Source organism: Accipiter gentilis, chromosome 5, assembly GCF_929443795.1.
Source record: "Accipiter gentilis chromosome 5, bAccGen1.1, whole genome shotgun sequence".
NCBI classification, from domain to species: Eukaryota; Metazoa; Chordata; class Aves; order Accipitriformes; family Accipitridae; genus Astur; species Astur gentilis.
Genome location: NC_064884.1, coordinates 46332693 through 46355689, shown reverse-complemented (window position 1 = coordinate 46355689; position 22997 = coordinate 46332693). Strand labels below are relative to the sequence as shown.

Sequence of the window (22997 nt, the reverse complement as noted above, 5' to 3'; positions counted from 1 at the left end):
CCAGCCCCCGTGGGGCAGATCCCCAGGTCGTCAGGCAGCGCCGGTGGCCGGGGACGGGAGACAGCGGGATACGGGGGCGATGGGAGCTGCTCGCACATGTCTGAACGAGGTCCCCCCTGGGGAGAGTTAATGTACACGCAGGAGCTGAGCCAAAAGGAGACGCAGGGCTCTGGCAGCCCCCGCTGAGCGCTGACTCACCGGCCAGGCTCCCTCCCCAGAGCCAGCAGCAGCACAGGGAGTGGGGGCAGCGGCAGCCCGGCACCTCGGCACGGTGGGTCCCCTTCCTTCTCTGGGGAGAAGTTGGGGGGAAGAGGGTCTGCAGGTTTGGGGCTGGGGAGCTGTTCTCTGGGCAGCATGGTACAGGATTGGGCTGCCTGTGTCTGGCGGTCCTGGTGCTGTGGGGCAGAGGACTGTGAGCCTGCGGGTGTGTTTCGGGGTGTCTGTGTTGCCTCGTGCCCCTCCTGTGTGCCAGGCAGGATCCGGCCTCGCTGGAGGGAGGTGCAGGGTGGCCTGGGTGCCGTGGATGTGACAGCAGCCATGAGCACGTGCCAAGAGGGAGGGCAGCGGTGCCCTGGCAAGAACCTGCTGCCAGGGATGAGGGGCTGCTGGTGCCGCAGCACCCACCGCGGCGGAGGTGGGAGCAGGGGTGGAGATGCGTTATGGGGCTTGCGCAGGAGGCTTCTGCCCCCCCCCCGCCCCCCCCCCGCCCAGGGCAGAGAGGCAGCAGTGCCAGCAGTGGCTGCAGCCCAAGCCAGGCCCACTGGAGGTGGCAGGAGAGCAAGGAAGGTGCTGGTTTTATGGCCTGTCTCGTGATGTGTTTATGGCTGGGATGGGACTGCCGTGGATGCTGCCCAGCCCTGCCCTGGGCGACATGGCAGGTGCCTGCTCTGCATCCTGGTGCTGATGGGGTGGAGGATCACAGCTGAACTTTGCTCTCTGAGGTGGGGCTCCCGAGGGCTCCTGACAGCACCACAGCCGTGTCCACCCACTGCCCAGCAGCTCTACAGCTCCTTCCCCTGCCTGCTCCTGCAGGCAGGACCCAGCAGCGAGCCCAGGGGGAGCAGGGTCCTGCCCCATCCCTTCGGAGCATCCTCCCCCCTGTCTGGCACTGACGCCGATCCGGACATCACCAAGTGTTTGCTTTGGTGCTGAGCCCCCTGTGTCACGTATCGGCCACCGCAGAGGTGGTGCTGAGCAGGTATGCTGACCCTGCGCCATCCCTGAAACTACCCCGCATTCAGCAGCAGGTGGGGGCTGAGCTGAGGCCCGCCCCAGTGCTGGCTGTTCCCACGGTCTCCCTGTCCCCAAAGCAGGCCACAGGCTGGCGGGGGAGCGGGGACACCCGAGCCCTGGCCATGCTGCCCAGGCCTCCACAAGCCCCAGGCCTGGCAGATGTTGTCCCTGGGGAGGGTGTTTGGCCAGCTGGCAGGATGCTAGGGGACATGTGGATGCCTGAACATGGGGTTCAGGATTTGTCCCTGGTCCTTAGAGCATCACCCTAACAGCTCCTTCTCCCCAGGCAGGGGCCAGAGAAGGGACTGCTGCCTGCCAGCGCCGATCCAGGGAGCCACGGGGGAAGGTGCTTCTCCCCATGGCAGCCGGCCCCCCCCCCAACACCAGCCAAACTGGACACCGCAGTCCCACAAGAGACCCCCCCCAGCCAGCGCCCACCCACCTGCCACCTCTGGCCCAGCCCGGACTCGCCCGTCGCTGCCCTGCTCCACACCGGCCCCGCGTCCCACGGGTCGGCCACGGGCAGACACCGCGATGCTGCGACCATCACCGGTGGGTAGAGGCGGGCGGTTGCCGGTGGGTGGCCCTGGGGACCGGGATGAGGGGGGCGAGGAGCTGGGGCAGCTCCGGGCTGGTCCTTCGTCATGTCCCCATGGCGTGGCCGGAGCTGAGCCACCATCCCGGCATTCCTCGTCCCACGCTGGCATCCCTCGTCCCACGCTGACATCCCTCGCCCCACGCTGGCATCCCTCGCCCCACGCTGGCATCCCTCGTCCCACGCTGGCATCCCTCGCCCCACGCTGGCATCCCTCGCCCCACGCTGGCATCCCTCGCCTGCTGTCCCCAGCGCCGCTCGGCCGGGCAGAGCGTGGCCAGGAGATGGCAGCAGGACCCTGCCCGCAGAAAGCAGGGGGGTGAGGGGGGAGCAGGGATGGGGGTCCTTGTGTGCCACCCTAAGGGGGGGACCCCCCAGTCCCCACAACGAGTGGCTTTGGGGACCGAGCTGGCTAGTGGCACCAGCCTCAAACCCTGAGGGGACAGATTGGGCTGAGGGGTGCAGGAATCGCTCCCCCGCCACGTGTCCCCCCCCTGTCGCCACCCTCCTCCTGAGGGACCCCCACCCGTGGCTGACACTGTGCCCCTCTGTCCCCAGACCTGTGCAGCGGCGATGTCCCCGAGGTGGAGATCATCAGCCTGCTGGGCCAGCAGCTGCCCCGCTACACGCTGCGGGCTGACACCGTCTTTCACTACGACCATGACGACTGGCTGCGTGCCCCCCCTGGCCCCCCGGAGCCCGTGGCCCCCCTCACCCCCCAGCAGATCGAGGAGACCCTGCAGTACTTTCGTGAGTGCCCCATCCCGCACCGTGGGGCCGGCGAGGGCAGCGGGGTGCAGGCAGCACTGGCCGGGCTGGGTCGGGGCCGCGAGGGCAACACAGGAGCTAATCGCCCCTAATGGGATTGACGGGCTGGATTTCCTCGCCTGGAACATCCCGGGCTAATTCTGGGAGCAGCTTCTGCTGAGCTGAGCCGGACTCTCGGAGAGAGCTCCTGTCATCTCCCGGGACCCCCTGCACGTCCCCACTCCCCCTGCACTGTGCCGTGGCTCTCTGGGGTGGGGAGTGCACCGGTGGCCCCCAGTGCTGCTGGCCCACCAAACATGACAGCCTGGAGCGGCCGAGGGGGGCACGGGGCCGCTGCTGCCGGCAAAGCCCCCGGAGCCGTGGGGTGCGGGTGGCCGGGGGGAGACACCCACAGCCACCGTGGTCGGGCAGGGACGATGCCCCACGGCGCTGCGGCGGGGCCCGTTCCTGGGGCAGGGTCGGGGTTCAGCGGGGGGCACAGACAGATTATCTCTGCTTTGCTTCTGCCTCTGGCCCACGTGTGGCGGGGACAGGATTAGAGCGAGGGGATGGGGGATGGACGTGGGGCAGCAGGAGACAGATGGGGCTGAGGCCCCGGCCCCACTGCCGCCCCAGCTCCCCCCCACCGCCTGCGACAGGCTGGGCTGGCGACTCGTGCCCTGCCTGTGCTTGCAGCCTTCCCCATCGGGCTGCTCCCCTCCCTGTTCAGCAGGCAGCGGGGTGCAGACCCCCCCAGCCATCGGTAACCCCCTACCCTGCAGCAACAGTGCAAGAGATTGAACCTCAAACCCTGTTTGCGTGCCACAGGGCAGGGAGCACCCTGCTCAGCAGGACCCCGGACACCCCCATCCCCTCTCCCATGGGGACAGCCGTGCTTGGCCCCGGGACCCCCACGGGTCACGTTTCTCCATGACTCCAGCGCCACTTGCATGTGCCGGTGTGGAGGGGGCCCGCGCTGCCTCATCCCTTTACCCAAACCTTTAAGCTGCCGTCAGAAATAGCCCCCTGTAATCTGCTTGCGCAGAAACGCAGGGGACCTGCCCAGAGGAGCAAATCCCCAGGCAGGGGATTAGGAAGAAGCGGCTCCTGCCTGTCCATGCCAAGACGCACACTTGTGTCCTTGGGGTCCCTGGCGGGTGGGTGCCCAGGTGAGCTGGTTGGGTCCCTGCCCTCACCCTCTGCCATCACCGGGAGGAGAAACACCGGTGCAAGGAGGAGGGAGAAGCTGGGACTGAGGGTGCCTGGCTCTGGCCCCAGCTCCAGGAGGGGTCCGGTGGTTATGGCAGGACGTGGTTTGGGGTCAGGGTCCCATCGGGAGGGAGTCCAGCAGGCGAATAAGGGCATCGTGTGTTGATGAGGGGCAGCTCCAGCCCCAGCCTCATCAATTCATCCATTAGTTCGGTACTAATGAGGAGTGGCATTGAGGCAGGTGATGGGGGCAGGCAGTGTGTACGTTGGCATTACCAGTATGACGCTCAGTGCGCCGTGGTGCCGTGGCATGGGGTCCTCGGCGCAGCCCCGCTGCCCTTCCGCCCACAAGGCTTGTGCTACGTGCCAGCCAGCTCCTCCATAATTCAGCACAGCATGATTTATTCAGCTCTCCTGCTTTGGTGCTGCCTCTGCACAAGCGTGGTTGTGGGGGAGCTGGGGGTGCCAGCCAGGGAGCACGGGGCAGCCTGGACAGGGCACGGGGGGGAGCAGGCTCGTGCCAGCCCCTGCTCAGAGTAGGGGGGCTGCTGAGCGGAGCAGGTCGGAGCGGGATGGAAAAGCGCTTTCCCGAGTCAGGGACCTGGCAGGTCTCAGGACCTCACCGGGCACCCGCGCGTGCAGGATTTGTGGTGATCTGTGTCAGTGATGATGGGGGGACCCAGGCCTGGGGTAGAAGAGCAAGGCTGGCCAGGCAAAGGGCAGGGAGCTTTGGCAAAGGCCGTACTGTGGCGTAACCTGACCGTCAGGGGAACCCCAGCCCTGCACGCAGCCTGGGTTTGGGACGAAGGACTTGAAACCTCTCCTTGTCCCTCCTAAGGGGCAAAAGCCGCTGCCTGTGCATGGCCCGTGGGGCCAGCCCCGCAAAGCTGCTGCTCAGGGCCCAGTGACCCCTCAGCGTCCCCTCTCACAGCCAGCGCTCACCACCATCCGTGGGGACCCCTGTGCCCGCTCTGCGTCCACAGGCTGGGGGCCGGGGGGTGGGACCCGGAGCCCAGCTGCACCGGCACCCCAGGGCCGAGCAGGATTGTCCCGATGGGTCCCCAGGGCTGAGCAGGATTGTCCCGGTGGGTCCCCAGGCGTCCCCCAACGGGGACCCTGGTCCCGGGGTGCCTGGTGGGGAGCATCCCTCCAGGACGCCCTGATGGGGGACCGCGTCCCCAAAACTCCCCGGGCGAGCTGCCAGCCGCAGCGAGCCGATATCCACACCAGCGGCGGAGCGGGGGGGAGCGGGCAGCTCCCGGCCCCGCCGCCCCCGCCCCGCTCCCGCCCGGCCCCGGCACCGCCCCCGGCCCCGGTCCCGGTGGCGGTGGGACGCGCCCGGGCAGGTGCGCGCAGACGGGGCGACCCTATAAATAGGGGCGGGAACGGCCGGGCCGGACTGGGCTGGACTGGTTGCGGTGGGCTCGGCGCGATGGAGATCTGGAGCAGCCCCGCCGCCTACGACGAGCTGAACGGCAACGCGGAGCGGGGCGGCGGCGGCGGAGACCCCATCACCCGGGAGCTGGAGGAAGGTGGTGGGGGGGGACGGGGACGGGGACGGGACCCGGCCCGGTTGTGCCCGGGGAGCGCGGCTGCGGCGGGTCCGGGCTCTCTCCGCGGGCGGGGGGGCGGGGGGGGCCGGGGTCTCTCCCCCGGGCGGGTGCCGTCCCCCTCCCCGTCCGTGCGGGTCCCCCTCCCCGCCGCGGGGCGCGCAGCCCCAGCCCCGGCTCGCAGAGCTCCGTCCCTGGTCCCTTGGGGGCCCCCCCGGCTCACCCTGACCCCAGGGAGGGGTCTCCCCGCTCCCGTGGTGGTGGGCAGCAGGCAGAGGGATGGGGCTCCCCCCCCCCCCCGGTCTGCCCGCGGGGACGGGGGTCTGCCCTCCCGTGGGGTGCGGGTCCCCACATCGCGCTGGGTCAGGCCGGTGGGGGGGGGGCGGCTGTTTACGCGTTTGCCAGCGCTGCAGCCCCCAGTGTCTCCCAGGGCCTGCCATCGCTCAAACTGTAGCGATGCTCATGCTCTAATTATTTCCAATTAACAGCTCAGGGGCCTGATGAGGTGCAGTTGGGGACCCCTGCGGGGAGCAGGCCCTGTTGGGGCATGGGGAGGGGGGTGAGGCCGGGGCTGGGGTTGGCCCCTCTCCCTGGGGACGTGCCCACTGGGGGACCTGCCTGTTGGGGTGCGGGGCCAGCACCCAGGGCGGTGGGGACCAGACTGGGTTTGGGGGTGGGAGGGGGTGGCGGGGGGGGGGGGGGGCATTGCCATGACAACATGCACACCATTACACAACCCCAGCTGGGGCGGCGTAATGGGATTTGTGTGGCTGAGCCTCTCCAGTTAACCCACTTTGTCTGCCCAGCTGGGGACGCGGGTCAAGGCCCCGAGTGCAGCAGCCGGCACCGCTCTGCCAGGGGAAACTGAGGCACGCGCCCTTGGGGCAGTTGAACATCAGAAGGGAGCGTCAGGAGCAGCTGTGGGGTGCAGGCAGGGCCCGGGGTGCAGGCAGGACTTGGGGCTTCGTGCTCGCTGCCGGCTCCCTCCCACCGTGCGGCTCCAGCGCTGCCATCTGGGCGCGTGCCCGGTGCCGTCTGGCAGCTTCTGCAGGCACAGTTGGCAGGATTGGTGCCGGGGGACAGACGTCCCTGTCCTCTCACCACCTCTCCCTGCCAGAGACCCAGATAGCGGCAGGGGAGGACGCCGGGCTTTAGCTGGGGCCTGGCCCGACGCAGTGCTGCGCGGCGTTGGCGTGGCAGGCAGCTGCCTGTTACTGAGGCAACCTGCCTGCAGCTGCCTTTGCCCCCGTTGCGCGGGTCGCTGCGTTGCTGCAGCTGGAGGGGCATCGGCGTGGGTGCGGGGTGCGGCATCCTGAGAGGTCGCGTTTGGCTCTGCCTTGGCCAGCATCTCCAGGGAGAAACTAGGGCAGGGCTGGCTTCTCGGGGGGAGATCTGGGGGAGGGGGCTGGGGACAGATTGGAGGGGACGCTGCCTGCGAGCCTGGCTCGGCGTGGTGCCACCCACCGCTATTTATACTGGAGCTGCAGCCTGCTTTCTGCTGGAGATGTCACCTCCGATCCTGTCTCTGCCGCCTGCCTTTCTCCATCCCTCCTTCCCGTCTGTGTGTCCTGTGGCGGGGCTGGCACTATGTCCGGGTTGGGGTGGTGGTGCAGCAAGGGGGGCTTGGCATCTTTCCTGCCGCCCCTGGATGCGTGCAGGGTTGGGAGGTGAGGTGGGAGCACCCCGTTTCCCGTGGTGATGCTGTTACAGCTGTGAGCATCCCTGCCTGCCTCTGCCCTGCACCCTGGCTGGCGCTGCCAAGCAGATAAAAGGTCCTTTTTGGTGAGCACCGTGGAGCAGCTTTGTGCCACCTGCAGCAGTCACCTCCCATTCCTTCCACCGTGCAGCCCCGGGGGTTGCCGAAGGGAAGCGGTGACACAGGGCAGGAGGCAGCGGGGAGGCTGAGCCCCTGGGCCAGCGCTCCAGTAGTGCGGGGGTTCACCCTTCGCCCTTCTCCCCCAGTCCTGTGTGCTGAGCGGGTGGTCAGGATCACGAAGACCTACCATGACATCGATGCCGTCACCAACCTGCTGGATGAGGTATGTCAGTGAGTGGGCTTGGGCTGGTGTGAGGGCTGGGGACCGGTGGGACCCTGGGGATGCAGGGGTGGGTGAAGGCTGGGGAAGGGGGGGGCAGAGCAGGGGACAGGCCCCGGCTGACGCAGACCTGCCCCTTGCAGAAGGAGCGGGACCTGGAGCTGGCGGCACGCATCGGGCAGTCCCTGCTGAAGCAGAACCGGAGCCTGACCGAGCGCAACGAGCTCCTGGAGGAGCAGCTGGAGTTGGCCAAAGAGGAGGTAATGGCCCCCGCGTACAGGGTCCTGGCCTCGGCCCCCTGCGTGCCCAGCCTGGGGGCCATGGGCGGCTGTGGTCTCCTTGGCTGTGCCCTGATGCCCCTTCCCCTCCCAGATCGCGCAGCTGCGCCACGAGGTCTCCATGCGGGACGACCTGCTCCACTTCTACACCACCACGACAGAGGAGAGCGAGCCCACCACCGCCACCTCCACACCGTGAGTGGGGGGGGTCCCTGTCCCACCACTTCACCTGCGGCACAGCTGCTCCTGGGGGGCCGGGCAGAGGCGTTGGGCAAGAGTCCCTGGGGTAGCACCGGGGTTGGCACTCCCTTCCCTCCCATGGTGGCCGTGGGTGCAGACCCCCAGAGCTGGGTCACTGCGGATGCCTGCCCGGGAGCTGGGGGGAGTGGGCAGGGGGCTGGGTGGGCAGCCCCATCCTGCCTGCACTGCGGGTGCTCAGTGCCCTCCCTGCTGTCCCCAGGCTGCGCCGGCAAGAGTCCTCGCTGTCCCTGCAGCAGTACTTCCAGTACGACACTTTGCAGCAGAAACTCAAGTGCCTGGAGGAGGAAAACCAGAAGCTTCGCATGGAGGTGAGCAGAGCCGGCTGGTGGGACACCCCTCTCTGCACCCACCTCTTCCCCTCCTGGCCCCTGCGGAGGCTGGAGGTCCTGCCCACCGCACTCAGTCCCTCCGACACTCTCTCCCAGGCCACCAACATCGCAGCCAAGACCTGTCAGTATGAGGACCAGGAGCAGCAGCTGATGATCGACTGTGTGGAGCAGTTCTGTACGTGGGGCTGGGCTCGTGGGGGGCAGCTTCTCTCTGGGCTTGGGTTGGGGGGGTCTGCAGGCACTGCCCAGCATCGCTGCATGGGCTGGGGCTGGGGGGCCATGCCCTGGCGGTGATGGACCTTGGGCCTTCCCCAGCTGAAGCAAACCAGCAGGTCATTTACCTCTCCGACGAGCTGGCCCGCAAGACAGAGGACACCGTGCGGCAGCAGGAGGAGATCAGCCAGCTCCTGGCGCAAGTTGTGGACCTGCAGCAGAAGTGCCGCACGGTGAGCGTCCCCTGCCCGTGCCAGGGGGGTGCTGGGGGGGACACACACGCGGCATAGCTCCCTGACCTGCCCGCTCCTGCCTACAGTACGGCTCGGAGGTGGAGGAGCTCCAGCAGCACCTGGCTGTGGCAAAAGAGGTGCAGCAGCAGCTCCGGATGGAGGTGAGCCCGGGGAGGGCCTGGCCATGGGTCCCCCGGCTGCTGGTGGGGGCGGGGGGGAGTCCTGCCCCATCGCCAATGGGGCCGTGCCTGAGCTGCGCCTGTGCCCGCAGCTGCGGGACCTGCAGGAGAAGTACGCCGAGTGCGGTGGGATGCTGCAGGAAGCCCAGGAGGAGGTCAAGAGCCTGCGCAGCCGCAGCCTGCCCAACAGCACCGTCAGCCGCTACGGCACGCCGAGCCTCCTGCCCGTGGTGAGCGGGGGGTGCGGGCAGGGCTGAGCAGTGGGAGGGCTGGGGGGGGCTCTGCTCTCCCCTCTGCTGACACTGGGTCCCCCCCTGTGTCTCCAGGACTCGCTGGCGGCTGAGATCAAGGGGATGATGAGGAAGGGCACAGACAGCTCCTCCTCGGACTACAAGTGAGTGCTGGCATCGGTGGTTTGTGCTGGGCCACGAGACGGGGGGGTCCCTGGGGGGCTGGCTCAAGGGTCCATCCCTGCCTGCTTCCTGCCCGTAGGAGCTACCTGCGTGTCTTTGAGACGGTGAAAGCGGTGAACCAGGCGGCCAAAGCCAGGTCTTGCTCCGAGTCTCCCCACAACACGCCGAGCTCCAAGCAGTTGTCGGCCGCCCCTTCTGGCGGGGCCAGCACCCCCCGCACCAGCTGCTCCGGCTCCAAGGGTGCCCAGTGAGTGCTGCAGTGGGGACTGGGGCTGGGTGGGACAGAGCAGCTACCCCCGCCTAGGAGATGGGCGGTCAGCAAGATGTTGACCACATCGGAGCATTAATCAACGCCGCCAGCCTGGGGCAAGGGGAGGGCAGGCGCAGCCGGAGCTCGCCGCCAGCTGGGGTCCAGTGCAGCGTTGGGGGGTGTGTGGTGTGGGACCGCGGCCCGAGCACCCTAATGCTGTGCCTGCCGGCAGGGGCGAAAGGGCCGGAGAGGAGCCCCGGGCAGCCCCGGGCCGGCAGGACCTGGAGGCGGCGGTGCAGCGGCTGTCGGTGCGGCAGCAGAGCCATGCCTCGGAGGAGCGCTCCTTCTTTGAGGCGGAGCGGGAGCGCAAGCTTGGGCGGCTGAGGGATGGGGAGAGCTCCAGCGGCTTCCTCACCCCCAACGAGAGCATCGTCTCTACTGGGACCACCTACTCGGGGAGCTCGGAGCTCACCGCTGGCTCCGGCTTCTCCCTCTGCTCCCTCACCTACCTGCCTGACAAGCTGCAGATCGTGAAGCCCCTGGAAGGTGAGGGGTGGAGGGGGCTTCCTGGTGCGCAGAGATGGAGGTGCTGGGAGGATCCCGTGACACCAGCTCATTCTCCCCGGCTGTGTGTGTCCCTCCCCAGGCTCTGTGACGCTCCACCACTGGCAGCAGCTGGCACGGCCCAACCTGGGTGGGATCCTGGTGCCCCGTCCCGGGGTGCTTACCAAAGACTTCAGGCAGCTGGACATTGACCTGGAGGAGGTCTACAGCCTCAACGACCTGGAGGAGGATGACATGGACACCAGCTCCTTCCAGCTGCTCCCTACCTCTACGCCCGCCAAAGCCAAGGAGCGCCCCGGGGGTGAGCGCGGAGTGAGGGGGCGGAGGGGATGCGGCCCCCGGAACGCCCCTGCCCTGCCCAGGCTGCCCCTCGCATCCCCCCACGCTCTCCCCTCTTGCAGCAGCCTGTCCTTGTCACCCGTCCGTCCCCGTCGGGATGCTCCGTCTGCAGCTGCACGAGGGCCGTTCTGCAACCGCCCTGGCGCGGTGAGCCCTCGCCGTCACGCCGGCATGTGCCTGCTGCGGCCTGGGCATGTGGAAGCGACAGGTCTGGGAGAAATGTCAGCTCCTGTTCACACTTGTGCTCGCAGCCCCTCTCTTCTGAGCAAGCACCAGACCCAAATGCTGCTGGAGACGTGGCCCATGCATGCAGCTTTCTGCTGGCCGTGGCAGCTCACAGCCTAGCTTTGGCTCTCCTCTCTGCCCAGAGCCCTGCTCTCTGCCTGTGTTGTGCCCTCCCTCCCCATTAACCCAGCGTCTCCTGTCCCTTCCAGTGTTCCTTTCTGTTAACAACCTCCCCCAGACCCCGTCTACCTTCACCATCACCACCTGCCACATCCTCCACCCCACCACTGAGATCACTACGGTGACACCCAGGTAAGGCGCGTGGCCCCCCCACCGCCTGCACCGCCTGCACCGCTACCCCACCAGCCTCCCCGCTCCCTCCTAACCCTCTCCTCACCCTGTGGCTGGTTCTGTGCAGCTTGAGGAAGCAGCGGGCTGGGGACCACCTGCAGCCCCTGATGCTCTGAGAGATGCCTGGCACTTGAAACGTCCCTGAATCTGGCTGCTTGAGTGGCTGTGCACCCCCTCTGGGGGGCTGGGACCAGCCCCCCCAGCCTCTGCCCTGCAGCACCTTGATGGGAAGAAGAGCCTTCCTCAGGGTGGAGGAGGCTGGGCTCACCCCGGGGAGCAGTTCCCTGGGGACAGAGCAGCATTTGCTCCTGGCACTGGCAGGGAGTCACCTTCCCTGGGAATGGACGTGGCTTTCCTCCTCCCTGCACTTGTGCACCAGCCAGGACCTTTCCCCAGGCTGCACTGGAGGAGCCAGGCGCTGGGCTGCCTCTTAATTAATGAGCGCTGTTGCTTAGCCCTAATAAGTGCCCCCCGCGCCCCCCCCCAAGGCTTGTTGGGGGGTTGATGTGAGCTGGAGTTCACTGCACAGTTAGACAAAACCCTGCATGTTTGGAAAACGCTTGTGGAACAGCAACCATGTCCCATCCCCTCCTGGCTGCCTGGAAGCTGGGGGGGGCATGGACACAGCCCCCCCCCCCCCCCCCCCCAGGGCTGTGCCACAAGCTTTGGGTCCCTTGGGCAATGCTGCAAGCATGGGGGGTCTCCCACAGCCTGAGGCATGTTAGGTGAATTAAGTGTAGGAAGAAGGAAGGGGGGGCCCTGCTTTGCCTGAGGACCCCCTGGCCCCTGCTGCAGCATCCCCCAGGACAGGGCCCCCCACTGACCTCCCCCCCTTCTGCTCTCTCTTCCCCTCCAGTCTGTATAACGCCGTCGTGCCTTCTTGTGGGCCCTTTGAGGGGCTGAGCCTTGGCAGCCCCTCGCCGGAGCCGTCTTCCCCCATGCTGGCACCCGGCCCCGGCCCCCTGAGCACGCCTGTGGGACTCGTCAGGCTCTTGCTGGCGCGGGGCATCTCTGCCTCGGTGCCAGGGACTGGGTCGCGGTGGGTCCCCCCGCTCCCCTCCCAGGACCCCCAGCATGCTGACACTCGGCCCTTCCCTGCGTCCGGGGGGCAGGACGGACCCCCACTCAAGAGCAGCATCTTCAGCTTGAACCTGGTGGAGAAGCTGCGGCGCCTGGGGCTGGACAAGGTGGTGGCCAGAGGGGAGATGTCTTATGCCCGAGGAGAGTGCAGGGGAGCCCGGGATGCGCTGACGTGACGGTGCTGCGGAGCCCACAAGCCCAGGACGAGACGTGTCCTCTTCGTCGCCCATCCATGGGGAAATGGAGATGGGACAGGCTTTCAGCCTCTGCTCCGGGACCTGGCAGCAGGTCCAGCACCGGCTCAGAGGAGTTTTGCCCTGGCTGCAAGGACACAACCCTGCGGTGCCGTGTGGCCCCAGCACGATGCTCCCCGGGCCCCGTGCTATGCTGCGGCAGGGTCCTGTGTGCAGGGAGCTGCATGGGGAGATGCAGCTGGGGAGAGCCAGCTCCGGGCAGGGGGTGCTGGCTGACCCTGTCCCACGCTGTGGGGTTACGGAGCCTTGGCAGGAGCTGGTTGTTGGCAATAAAAACCTGTTCTTGCTTCTGCTGAGCCTGTCCGAGGAGCAGCTCGGCCCTTTGGGGCTGTCTGGGCTGCTGCAGCGAAGGGTGATGCTCAGTCTGGGCTCAGGTGGTCCTGGGGGGATGACACCCGTCTGTGCCAGGGTGAGACCTCCCACGCTGGGCTGGGCTCCTGGCCAGCATCTGGGCTGACTTTGAAAGGGAATGGTGGTTTTAAACTCTTTCCTGCCCATCGAATAGCAGTAGCAGCAGCGCTCCCCAGCGCGGGGACTCCTGGCGCGGGTGTTTCTCGGGGTGTAGTTGTTGCTCCCGCCGACTGTGTCCCTCGCCTCAGGCTGTGCCCTGTTCCTTGTCAAATAAATGTGAAGTCACGAAGCAGCTCACGTGTGCCGTGTCTGCTGCCATGGGCTGTGTCTGCCACTGTGCTGTTGGGTGTCTGCCCTGCCATTCCTGGTGGGGCTGGGGGCAAAGCCCACCTGCCCGGCCGCCCACCCCCCCCGCCCCAGCTCTTCCCAGCAAAGACGTGAACAGCAGCGGCTGTAGTGCCAAAGTTTTATTGCAGGAAGAAACATGAACCGAGCGTGCTGGTGCTCTGCACAGCACAGCCAGCCCAGCAGCTACACGGCATCGACCGGCTCCTCGGCGCTGCGACGGCCGAAGTCCATCCAGTCGGGGTAGTAGTGGTCGTGCAGGGCCGCCATCCCCTCGTCCCCGTGCACGTAGCCCTTGCGGTCTCTCAGCTCTGCCACGGCAAGGGCAGCAGGTTAGAGCTGCCCCGGGCTGGGGGCTGGCATGGGATGGGGGGGCTGGGCTGTGCCTTATGGACGACCACCCCCCCCCGTGGCTGCCCACCCTGCACCTCCTGGTACCTGTGAAGACGGGCAGGAACTGGGAGATGAAGTGCTTCTGCTCCTGGGACAGGGAGTCGGGCCAGTCCCGCCGGACCAGGCTGGTGGGGAGCTGGCGGGGGTCCCCGGCAGCGCCTGGTGCCTCTGCCGCGGGCCGGCACAGGCAGGCGGTCGCCATGATGGCGAGGACGAGGCCGATGCACACCTTCACCTTCATGGCTGCGGAGAGACTGAGCGGGGAAAGGGAGCAGAGGGGCTGCAGCCACCGAACTGGGGACACAGGCTCAGCCTGCGGTGAGGGGCGGCCCGTGCGGGGAGCAGGATACGCGTCCCTAGGGCATGGCCAGTTCGCAGGTCCCCACTGTCCCTCCTAGCGGGTCCCCAAGTCCCCTCCATCCTTCTTGTGTGGTTCCCAACTCCCCTCCAACCCCCAAGTCCCCTCCATCCCTCTCTCCCAGCGGGTCCCCAAGTCCCCTCCATCCTTCTTGTGTGGTCCCCAAGTCCTTTCCAACCCCCAAGTCCCCTCCATCCCTCTCTCCCAGCAGGTCCCCAGGTCCCCTCCATCCTTCTCATCTGGTCCCCGAGTCCCCTCCATCCCTCTCTCCCAGCGGGTCCCCAAGTCCCCTCCATCCTTCTTGTGTGGTCCCCAAGTCCCCTCCAACCCCCAAGTCCCCTCGATCCCTCTCTCCCAGCGGGTCCCCAAGTCCCCTCCATCCTTCTCATCTGGTCCCCGAGTCCCCTCCATCCCTCTCTCCCAGCGGGTCCCCAAGTCCCCTCCATCCTTCTTGTGTGCTCCCCAAGTCCTTTCCAACCCCCAAGTCCCCTCCATCCCTCTCTCCCAGCAGGTCCCCAGGTCCCCTCCATCCTTCTCATCTGGTCCCCGAGTCCCCTCCATCCCTCTCTCCCAGCGGGTCCCCAAGTCCCCTCCATCCTTCTTGTGTGGTCCCCAAGTCCCCTCCAACCCCCAAGTCCCCTCCATCCCTCTCTCCCAGCAGGTCCCCAAGTCCCCTCCATCCTTCTCATCTGGTCCCCGAGTCCCCTCCATCCCTCTCTCCCAGCGGGTCCCCAAGTCCCCTCCATCCTTCTCATCTGGTCCCCGAGTCCCCTCCATCCCTCTCTCCCAGCAGGTCCCCAGGTCCCCTCCGGCCGGTCCCTGCAGCCTGGCCGGGACTCACCTGCTGGCCCCGGCGCTCGGTGGGGTGGCTCGGCGGGGTGGCTCGGCAAGGTCCAGGGCAGCCCCTGCTCACCCCGCTTTTAAAGGCGCTGCCACGACTGCCCCACCCCGGGGCGGCTCCACACTCACCCGCAGAGACCCGGGGCAGCCCCACGGGCGCACGCGTGTGCCCCACGCCCACTCACAGACACACACCTCCGGGGCTGCAGGACCGTGCGCCTGTGGGGAGCCCTGCGTACGGCTGGAGACTGCGTGAGGCAATTGGCCATGATTGTACGCGTGCGTCTATAAACGCGTAACCGTTTTATCTGGCTGTACTTATCTACAGCTGTGTATTATTTTACACATACACACATATAGATCAATGTATACGCATATACAGGTATGTATGTGTATAGATATGTATAAACATATATAGGTATAGCTGTAGATATAGACGTGTGCATGTGTGTGTATATATATATGCATAGAGTGCATGCACATATAAATATACACACATATACATGCAGAGCTTGACAGAGGTAGATCCATATATACTCATGTATAGACACACTCACATGTCCATATACATACAAAGATATACATGCACATATACAGGTATAGGTAGTTGTATACATATATATGCATGTTCATCTATAGCTACATATGGACATAGGTAAATATAAGTCTAGATAGAGCTACCTAGAGGTTACTTGGCCTTGGTTGCATTTATATATGTAGAAAAGCATAGCTATTTATCTAGCTGAACATGTGCACCTATACATACATATCTATACACCCACATACCTGTGTGAGTATATACACACACACACACACACACACTTAGAAATACATATAGAGTTTTATATATATATATATATACACACACACACACACGTACATATACATACAGATACCTATGCAGGTAGGTACATATACAGATGAGTGTATAACTAGATAAAAGATATAGTCATAGTTGCAGATGTATATATAGATGTATACATAGGTGTAGATCTAGACAGAGCTATAAAACTGGGGGATGGGGGGGTGTCTGTGCATGTGGCAATTGGCCCCCTGTGGTCAATTTGTCTGTCTGTCACAGGGACATTCATGCATAGATAGATAACTATACATACCTATATGTACACATACAGAGAGAGCACACATCAGATGTATATGTGTGTGTAGGTAGGTTTATTTGCAAGGTAACTGTATGGAGCAATTGGCCACAGCACTGTGTATGCATATATACCTGTATATATATATATATATATGTGTGTGTGTGTGTGATTTGTATCTATCTGTCTAACTACATACGTAACTAAATGCATACACAGCTTATACAGACACATAATAGATGCATAGCTACATCTAGATATAAATGGAGGTATAGCTATAGATATAACTGATAGCTAGACATATAGGGGTGTGTGTGTAAGGAGCCTATATGGGGCAATTGGCCATGGTTATGTGCATGCATATATAAGTGTATTTTTATGGCTATGTACACACATGCTGTGTGCCCCCCCCCCCCGAGAAATCCATATATTGAGATAAATATATAGATACATAATTGCACATATGTATGTATACTTGTATGCTCATCCTGATGAGTGCTTGCACACTCTCTGTCTCTCTGAACACACAAATGCACACAGGCTGATATATCTATGGTTATATAGACTACAGATTTAGCTGTAGATGTAGCTATAGACAGAGAGAGAGAGAGTGTGTGTATATATATGCACATGCACAACCATGTGCTCGCATATATGTTTGTGTGGATGGTAACTATGATGGGGCATGTGTATCTTGCTACCTAAAAACCACACAGGTCTTAATAGCTATAAATACATGCATCTGTATATACAAGTATATAAAAAGACACCTATAGATGTTGCCAGAGAGCTCGGGGCGGGGGGGGGGGCGGGGATGTACATGCATGTGCATGTGCAGATGTGCCTCTATGTCTATAAGGGTGGAGGAGAATGTGGGGCAATTGGTCCCAGCAGTATATATGCGTAGCTCCAAGCACATAGCTATCTACATACATACTGCCATAGACAGGTATACTTACGTCTAAGGAGAACTTGGCCCTGTCAGTGTAATATACTATAGTACACACATGGAGACACAGAATGAAATTTTATATTATGTGTTTATTATTATAGTTTATAATGGACTATGTATGCAGATAAATTATATGAATGTATATATAATAAACAGCGACTATACAGTATAATATATAACATTCTATACAATATAAAATACAGATAATATACATAATGTATATAATTGTGAGATAACATAGTGTATATCTTATGCATCTATCTAAATATATACATATATTCATATGTATACATATGGCTACAGATAAATGGCCATAGATATAGACAAACATGTGCATGCATCTATGTTTATATGTATGGAGACTATATGGAGTAATTTGTCCCTGTGTGTGTATACACACACACACACACACACACACACGTGTGGCTGGCTGTGTGTATACGTATATGTGTGGAGACTATGTGGTGCAATTCACCCCATGTAAGTGTGTGTACAGACATATATATGTGTCACTGTGTGTGTGTGTATATGTGTACATATTGATGTACATACGCGAGTGTATATGTATATATATGTAGACAGACCCCCCCACACACACACACTGGGGCCAACTGCCCCATATAGTCTCCATCCATATAAACATACATGCATGCACATGTGTGTCTATAGCTATTTGTGTACATATATATATATATGTATAGAGTACTGAGTTACTTTACTATATCTATTATACATATATATGTGTATACGTATATACACACATATCTATCTACACACCTATGTGTGTGTGTATATACGTACTTGTAGATATAGGTATAAAGCCATACATGTATGTGTGTGTATAGGCACGTATGTTGACAATCTATGGGGCCATTGGCCCCGTCAGAAGGCATGTACGTATGTATATGTGTGTGCCACCATGCCATGGCTGAGGTGAGCCTCTGTGTGGGGGCTGAGGGGCAGCTCCAGCTGCTGGGGGGGCTCACGGGGTGTCTGGGGGGGCCCAGCCCTGCCGGGTGGCTCCGGCTGATGCTGCCGCACTCACCCCGCCGCAGGCCGGCACCAGCAGAGACATCTTCACCCCCAGTTACAAAAACGCTGGTGCTGGGGACCACCCCCCCCACCCCCAACCCCCCCGCCAGCGTCACGGGGGTTCCCAGGGGACTGTGCCTCCGGCCGCTTGGACTTGGTGGAGCAGGCAGCCGGGACAGACGTGCTGCTGGGAGCCGTGCCCTTTGCCAGGACACACAGAATCATAGAATCATTTAGGTTGGAAAAGATCTTCAAGATCGAGTCCAACCATCACCCATGCCCACTAAACCATGTTCTGAAGTGCCTTGTCTACGCACTTTTTGAATACCTCCAGGGATGGTGACTCCTGGGCAGCCTGTTCCGATACCTGACAACCCTTTCAGTAAAGAAATTTTTCCTAATATCCAACCTAAACCTCCCCTGCCACAACTTGAGGCCATTCCCTCTTGTCCTAAATGTCCTCGAGCAGCCCATTTCTGCAGCTCCGTTAGCTTCCCCCCCACCCTGAAAACCTTCGGGGTGTCGTGGAAAGGGTGGGCACTGCTCACTGCCTCTGTGTGCGGTGACAGACCCCGGAGCTCTGGCTGCGGCACACGATGCCCACCCCAAGGCTGAGTAACGCCCTGCTGCCGAGCACAGCCTGCCCCAGCACCCCCCAGTAAATCCCCCTCTGCCGTCACCAGTCTCTTCTTGCAATATCGATAGCTCCTCTCGCCCATATTTACCCTCATCTCGTTGTATTTGTAGAGAACATTTGTCTCCCTTCTTCAATAAACCCCATCTGCGTGACATGCCAGGGATCGGGTGCACTTCGCTGTCGGCCCGCACCCCTGGCACTCGGTGGGTTTGCAAAAGACCGCTATCGGTGCTCCTCAAACAACGCCAAAACAAATGGGCTTTGAATGGGCAGGAAGGCAGCAGCGCCCTGGCACATCCCACGCTCCACAGCAATTGATTGCTCGCTCTGCGGAGTGTTTTTCACAAGGAACAAACAAATTGTTTTGCAATTTCTGGCTCTTAATGGCTCGATCTGGGCCAAATGAGCCGTCAGGGTGATGGGGATGCAGCGGCCACTTCCTCCAGCACCGTGGGCCAGGCAGACCCTTGACGCAGGTCTGCAGCCCGACCTGCAGGCGCTCGGACCAGTCCCTTCTCCCAGCCCTGACTGCACCACGACAGGCTGGACCTAGAAAAGCCAGGACTTACAGTGTCTGCCTTTGCCTGGCTGCGCCTGGCTCTCCTGGCCCAGCCTTGTCCGTGCTGGCCGAGGAACGCTGGGCCAAAGAGGTGCCTCCTTCTTGCGACTGAATGGCTGTGAGCAGCCCGGCAAAGCCCAGCGGGGAGAAAGCCCAGCTCCACACACTGAGCAAGGCTCCAGCGCAGGCAGAAGAAGTTGAATTTTGGAGGCAGAAGCAGACCGGAGATTGTGCTGCATCAGGCTGCAGTCACGTACACATGCCCCAGCGTGACTGTTGGCCTCAACGCTGCCTGTGCTCGCTCTCCGAGGTGCAGGCAGGGCTCGAGGTCACCTGCACTCGTAGGTGCTTTGCATAATTGTGGCAATTTGGTTTCCAAGAGCAAAGTCTCCCAGGAAAGTAAATGGCAGCAAATTGAACCCAGCGCTGCACTGCAGCAGGTGGAAAAGGGGTGGAAACCCAGGGTCGTTGCAGGCAGCGAGCGAACAAACAAGACTCTCTTCTTAGAAAGCTGCCAAAAGTGCACGTGGCCGCCCAGGCAGCTCCTGGCATTTCTGCCACCACGCTGGCAGCAAGCGAGCCTCACCAAAACACCGCCGCCCTTGCAGCAGGCAGGCCGACAGCTGCAGCCGCAGCATCGCCTGCCATGGGATGGTCAAGGCTGGGGGTCCCCACAGAAGGAAACCACAGAGGTTCTGCGCCCCTTCTGACAGACCGGAGTACGTTTCACATTGCTTTTCCACAGAAGGCATTGCCAGCCCCGGTAACCAGAGCTGCTCTAAAACGCAATGATTTACCTGAGGCGACTTGTTCTTGCTTGTTGGGGAGCTCCTAAGGTCCGAGAGGAAAAAGGCCCCTCAGCCCCTACCAGAGCCTGGCACTGGGTGACAGAAGCCCGCCCTCCTCACCCCAGCAGTCCGGCTCTGCTGGAAGCAGAAGTGCTGAGCAGCCTGGGCAGGCTTACAGGAACAAAAAACAGCACAAGACCGGGTGCGAGGGTTAAGGAACTCCAGGCCAGGAAGGGAATGACTCAACACCCACCCACTCACAGGCTGTTTACCTCAACTCCAGTCAGGGACTGGAAGGCCCAGACAGCACCAAGGGTGCTCGTCTCTCCATTCCCACAGCAGGTCACAGGGGGAAACGCTCCCCAGCACCCCACAGAGCTCCCCAGGGCTGCACATCCCCCCCCCCCCCCCCCCCCCCCAGCACTGCTCCCACCAGATGGAGGGAAGCCCACCAGGGTCCCACTCTGACCAGCGTCACTGCTTATGGAGAGCAAGGCACATTGGCTTGAGAAAGCAACCAAATCCACCAAGCAACTGCTTTTGAAAACCATTTTTATTTAAATAAGACTTTAAATACATTACATAAAACATTAAAAATGAAACCAAAAATCTGTTACTTCACAGGGCATTAGGCAGCAGTTGCTAGGAACACATAAGCTCTGCGGCTCTATCTACAATAATACTTGTTACATTAGTCCAAAATTGATCCCTTGTCAAAAGTTTAACCCAAGGTAACGGTTTCTTTGAGTACCCCCAGTACCTTGGGGCTTGTAGGGTACCGGCACCTGCCAGGCCTGAACCGCAGACATCCAGCCTTGAAGTCACTCTTCAGTTACTCCTCTTGTTCATCATCAAGCTTCCCCAAATCCCTCCGCCACCAGGAGCCAACACTGCCTAGAGGGAAGGTGCTATCTCCCCGTGCCATGTCACAGCTCGCGCTCGGTGCCTCGCTCTGTGTAGGACCGCAGGAGGCACCGCCAGAGTTACCGTCCATCAGAATGGAAGAGCAGCTGGACTGAGGAGCGATCCGGACAGTCTCTGGACTGACGGGCCGAGTCCCTTGGCTTAACTTGGAACATCTGGTTACTTTTAGCTGCAGGCTGGACCATGCCAAATGCCCGATTTACCTCTGTTAAATGAGGGACAGCAAGACGAGATAGCATGGGCTCTTGTGAGTTTATTACATCACTGAATTACACTAGTCCAGACTGAATAGTGGACCCAAGCGAGTTACATTACACAAACCGGCTGGTTTTAAACTTATGACAAGGGACAGATGGGAATTTCATGGTAAGGAAATCTTCTTGCATAAAGCTTCACTGACCCACAGGCACTTAAAACCCATGGACTTTCAGCTGGTCGTCTTTAGCCAGTCCAATCTGCAAGAAAGAAAACGCACTTTACAGCCCACCGAAGCAGAGAGGTCTCTGCGCACATCTGTATGCTGACTACACTGCTGTAGAACTGTCAGATTTCTGCTCCCCCCTGAAGTATGGAATGAAGATTAGGCCGCGACTGCAAAGCCTTGCTGGACGGTTATTTGCCTCAAGCAAGAATTTCAAGAACAGAAAGAGCTTCCTCCATCAGCCTGCCCTTCTAAGAAAACTGGAGCCCGTGTAGTTTATTAACGCAGAGACTCATGTTTAGTTTAACATTTAGCTAGCAGGCGCGGCCGACCGAAGGCATCCTACCTCTACGAGGAACTGGCATATGTTCTTGCGCTGGTCGCCTTGCAACTGGATCACTTCTCCATATTCGGGGTGTTCAATTACAGTACCATTGCAGGCAAATTTCTACAACGCAGAGAAAACCCTCCTCAGTACGACACAAACCGCCGACACCGCTCCCAGACACCGCGGCGGCCCCCCGCCAGCCCCTCCACCCCCGCAGACGAGGAGCTGCCCCCCTCCCCTCCCAGCTGGGTGGGCTCCCCCCCTCCCCCAGCCCCGGACCCCCCCCCCCATCGCAGCACCCACCTTTTTGAAGGCCTTCACCAGTTTCTTTTTATCGTAATCATCCGCGATGCCCTGGACTGTGGTGAGGGTCTTCCTGCCGTTCCGCTGCTGGATCCTTATATGGATGTAGTCCTCAGTGCCGGCAGGGAGCAGGTCATCACCCTTACTTGCATCAGCAAAGGGGTCTGCGGAGAGCGCCCGTCAGACCCCGGCCCGCCGCCGCCCCCGCCCCTCCGCGTCCCCCATTGGCCAGCCCGCCCGTCCGTCACAAACAAAGCCCGCCCGCCCACACGCCCCGCCCCACCCCCGCGCGCCGCGGCTGACGCAACCGGCCCCGGGAATAGCAACTGCGCCACGGGGGCGGGGCCGACTCAGGGCGGGGCCCGTCAGGCCGCTCCCCGCCCCCCCCCTCCCCCGGCCCCTGGCCCTGGCCCGGCCCCGGCCCCCGCCGCCGCCGCACAAAGGGCCTCACCGAAGGGTTGGAGGTTCTGGATAGCGGACATACGATACGCTTCCCTTCCCTCGGCGGAGGCGGTCGGCAGCGGCAGAGTCGGCGGCGGAGGCGGCGGGGGCGGGCGGCGGCGCGAGAGGCTCTCGGCGGAGGGGATGCTCTCGCGGCGGCGGCTCCAGACGCTGTCAGGGGGGCGGGACTGGCGCCGCCCGCTTATATACCGCCTCCGTGTGACGCCAGCACGCACGGGAAGCGAGGGCGCCGATTGGCCGACGCGCGCGGGGAGGGGGGGGGAAGAGGGGGGGCGTCACGCCGCACGGCCGAGCGCGGCCGCGCCCCGGCTGGCGTGAGAAGCGCCGGGCGCATGCGCGGCGGAGGCCCGGGTGGGTGGGTGGGGGTGTCGTAAGGAGCGGCGCATGCGCAGAGCGCCGGGCGCCCGGCGGGGCCTGCGTACGCGCCGTGCCCGGGCCTCGGGGGTTCCTCGCCGGCCCCGGACCCCCGATCCCCCCCGCCGGCCTCGCCCGCGGCATCTGCCTCCCCCCCTACCGCCCTCGCCCGCGGCCTCTGCCTCCCTCCCCCCCACCCCACCGCCTTGGCGACCCGCTGGGCCCAGCTCTGCGGCGGGTTGCGGGGCCTGGGGAGCGGTGCCCTGGCGTGAGGCCCGGTCCCCGTGGTGCGTGACACAAGGCCGGGTGCCGGGTGGGATCCCCGGGGTGGGACAAGGCCTCGGGGGTGAGGCAACGGTGTTTGGGGGCAGGATCCCCGAGGTGGGGTGGGACCCCCTGTGCAGCGCGGTGGTCGGGCTGCCTCCCGGCTGGGCCCACTCCGTCCCCCTCGGCAGAGCTGCAGTCGTCGGGCTGTGGTGACCAGCTGCAGTACCCTGCGGACGGGGCTGGGAGC

The 22997-nt window shown here is 62.4% G+C and overlaps 3 protein-coding genes and 1 long non-coding RNA gene across 8 annotated transcripts; 2 read left to right on the top strand and 2 right to left on the bottom strand.

Moving 5' to 3' along the window:
• The first annotated feature begins 5107 nt into the window (after positions 1 to 5107).
• On the top strand, positions 5108 to 12997 carry HAP1 (huntingtin associated protein 1). 2 transcript variants are annotated; one of them, XM_049800697.1, is made up of 15 exons: positions 5108 to 5316; positions 7297 to 7373; positions 7514 to 7630; positions 7743 to 7843; positions 8109 to 8217; positions 8335 to 8413; positions 8554 to 8684; positions 8771 to 8845; positions 8956 to 9093; positions 9190 to 9257; positions 9356 to 9523; positions 9759 to 10072; positions 10173 to 10391; positions 10864 to 10966; positions 11862 to 12997. In XM_049800697.1, the coding sequence occupies exons 1-15, from the start codon at positions 5217 to 5219 to the stop codon at positions 12259 to 12261; spliced, it is 2199 nt and encodes a 732-aa protein (XP_049656654.1). In that variant the 5' UTR covers positions 5108 to 5216; the 3' UTR covers positions 12262 to 12997. The 2 variants fall into 2 exon arrangements, with proteins under 2 accessions (XP_049656654.1, XP_049656655.1); XM_049800698.1 differs by lacking the exon at positions 10864 to 10966 and having other exon boundaries at positions 5111 to 5316; positions 11862 to 12018.
• A 10-nt stretch (positions 12998 to 13007) lies between these two features.
• LOC126038669 (gastrin/cholecystokinin-like peptide) lies at positions 13008 to 13711 on the bottom strand. The gene is made up of 2 exons (XM_049800699.1): positions 13474 to 13711; positions 13008 to 13346 (listed from the first exon to the last, which is right to left on the bottom strand). The coding sequence occupies exons 1-2, from the start codon at positions 13667 to 13669 to the stop codon at positions 13222 to 13224; spliced, it is 321 nt and encodes a 106-aa protein (XP_049656656.1). The 5' UTR covers positions 13670 to 13711; the 3' UTR covers positions 13008 to 13221.
• A 79-nt stretch (positions 13712 to 13790) lies between these two features.
• LOC126038670 (uncharacterized) lies at positions 13791 to 15082 on the top strand. Of its 4 annotated transcripts, none has more exons than XR_007506057.1 (4): positions 13871 to 13921; positions 14006 to 14221; positions 14306 to 14513; positions 14588 to 15082. It is a non-coding gene; the product is annotated as an uncharacterized LOC126038670 (long non-coding RNA). The 4 variants fall into 4 exon arrangements; XR_007506055.1 differs by lacking the exon at positions 14588 to 15082 and having other exon boundaries at positions 14306 to 14363; positions 14448 to 14580; XR_007506056.1 differs by lacking the exons at positions 13871 to 13921; positions 14588 to 15082 and adding an exon at positions 13791 to 13837 and having other exon boundaries at positions 14306 to 14580.
• A 5144-nt stretch (positions 15083 to 20226) lies between these two features.
• EIF1 (eukaryotic translation initiation factor 1) lies at positions 20227 to 22290 on the bottom strand. The gene is made up of 4 exons (XM_049800921.1): positions 22119 to 22290; positions 21668 to 21831; positions 21383 to 21484; positions 20227 to 21070 (listed from the first exon to the last, which is right to left on the bottom strand). The coding sequence occupies exons 1-4, from the start codon at positions 22147 to 22149 to the stop codon at positions 21026 to 21028; spliced, it is 342 nt and encodes a 113-aa protein (XP_049656878.1). The 5' UTR covers positions 22150 to 22290; the 3' UTR covers positions 20227 to 21025.
• Positions 22291 to 22997: the final 707 nt, after the last annotated feature.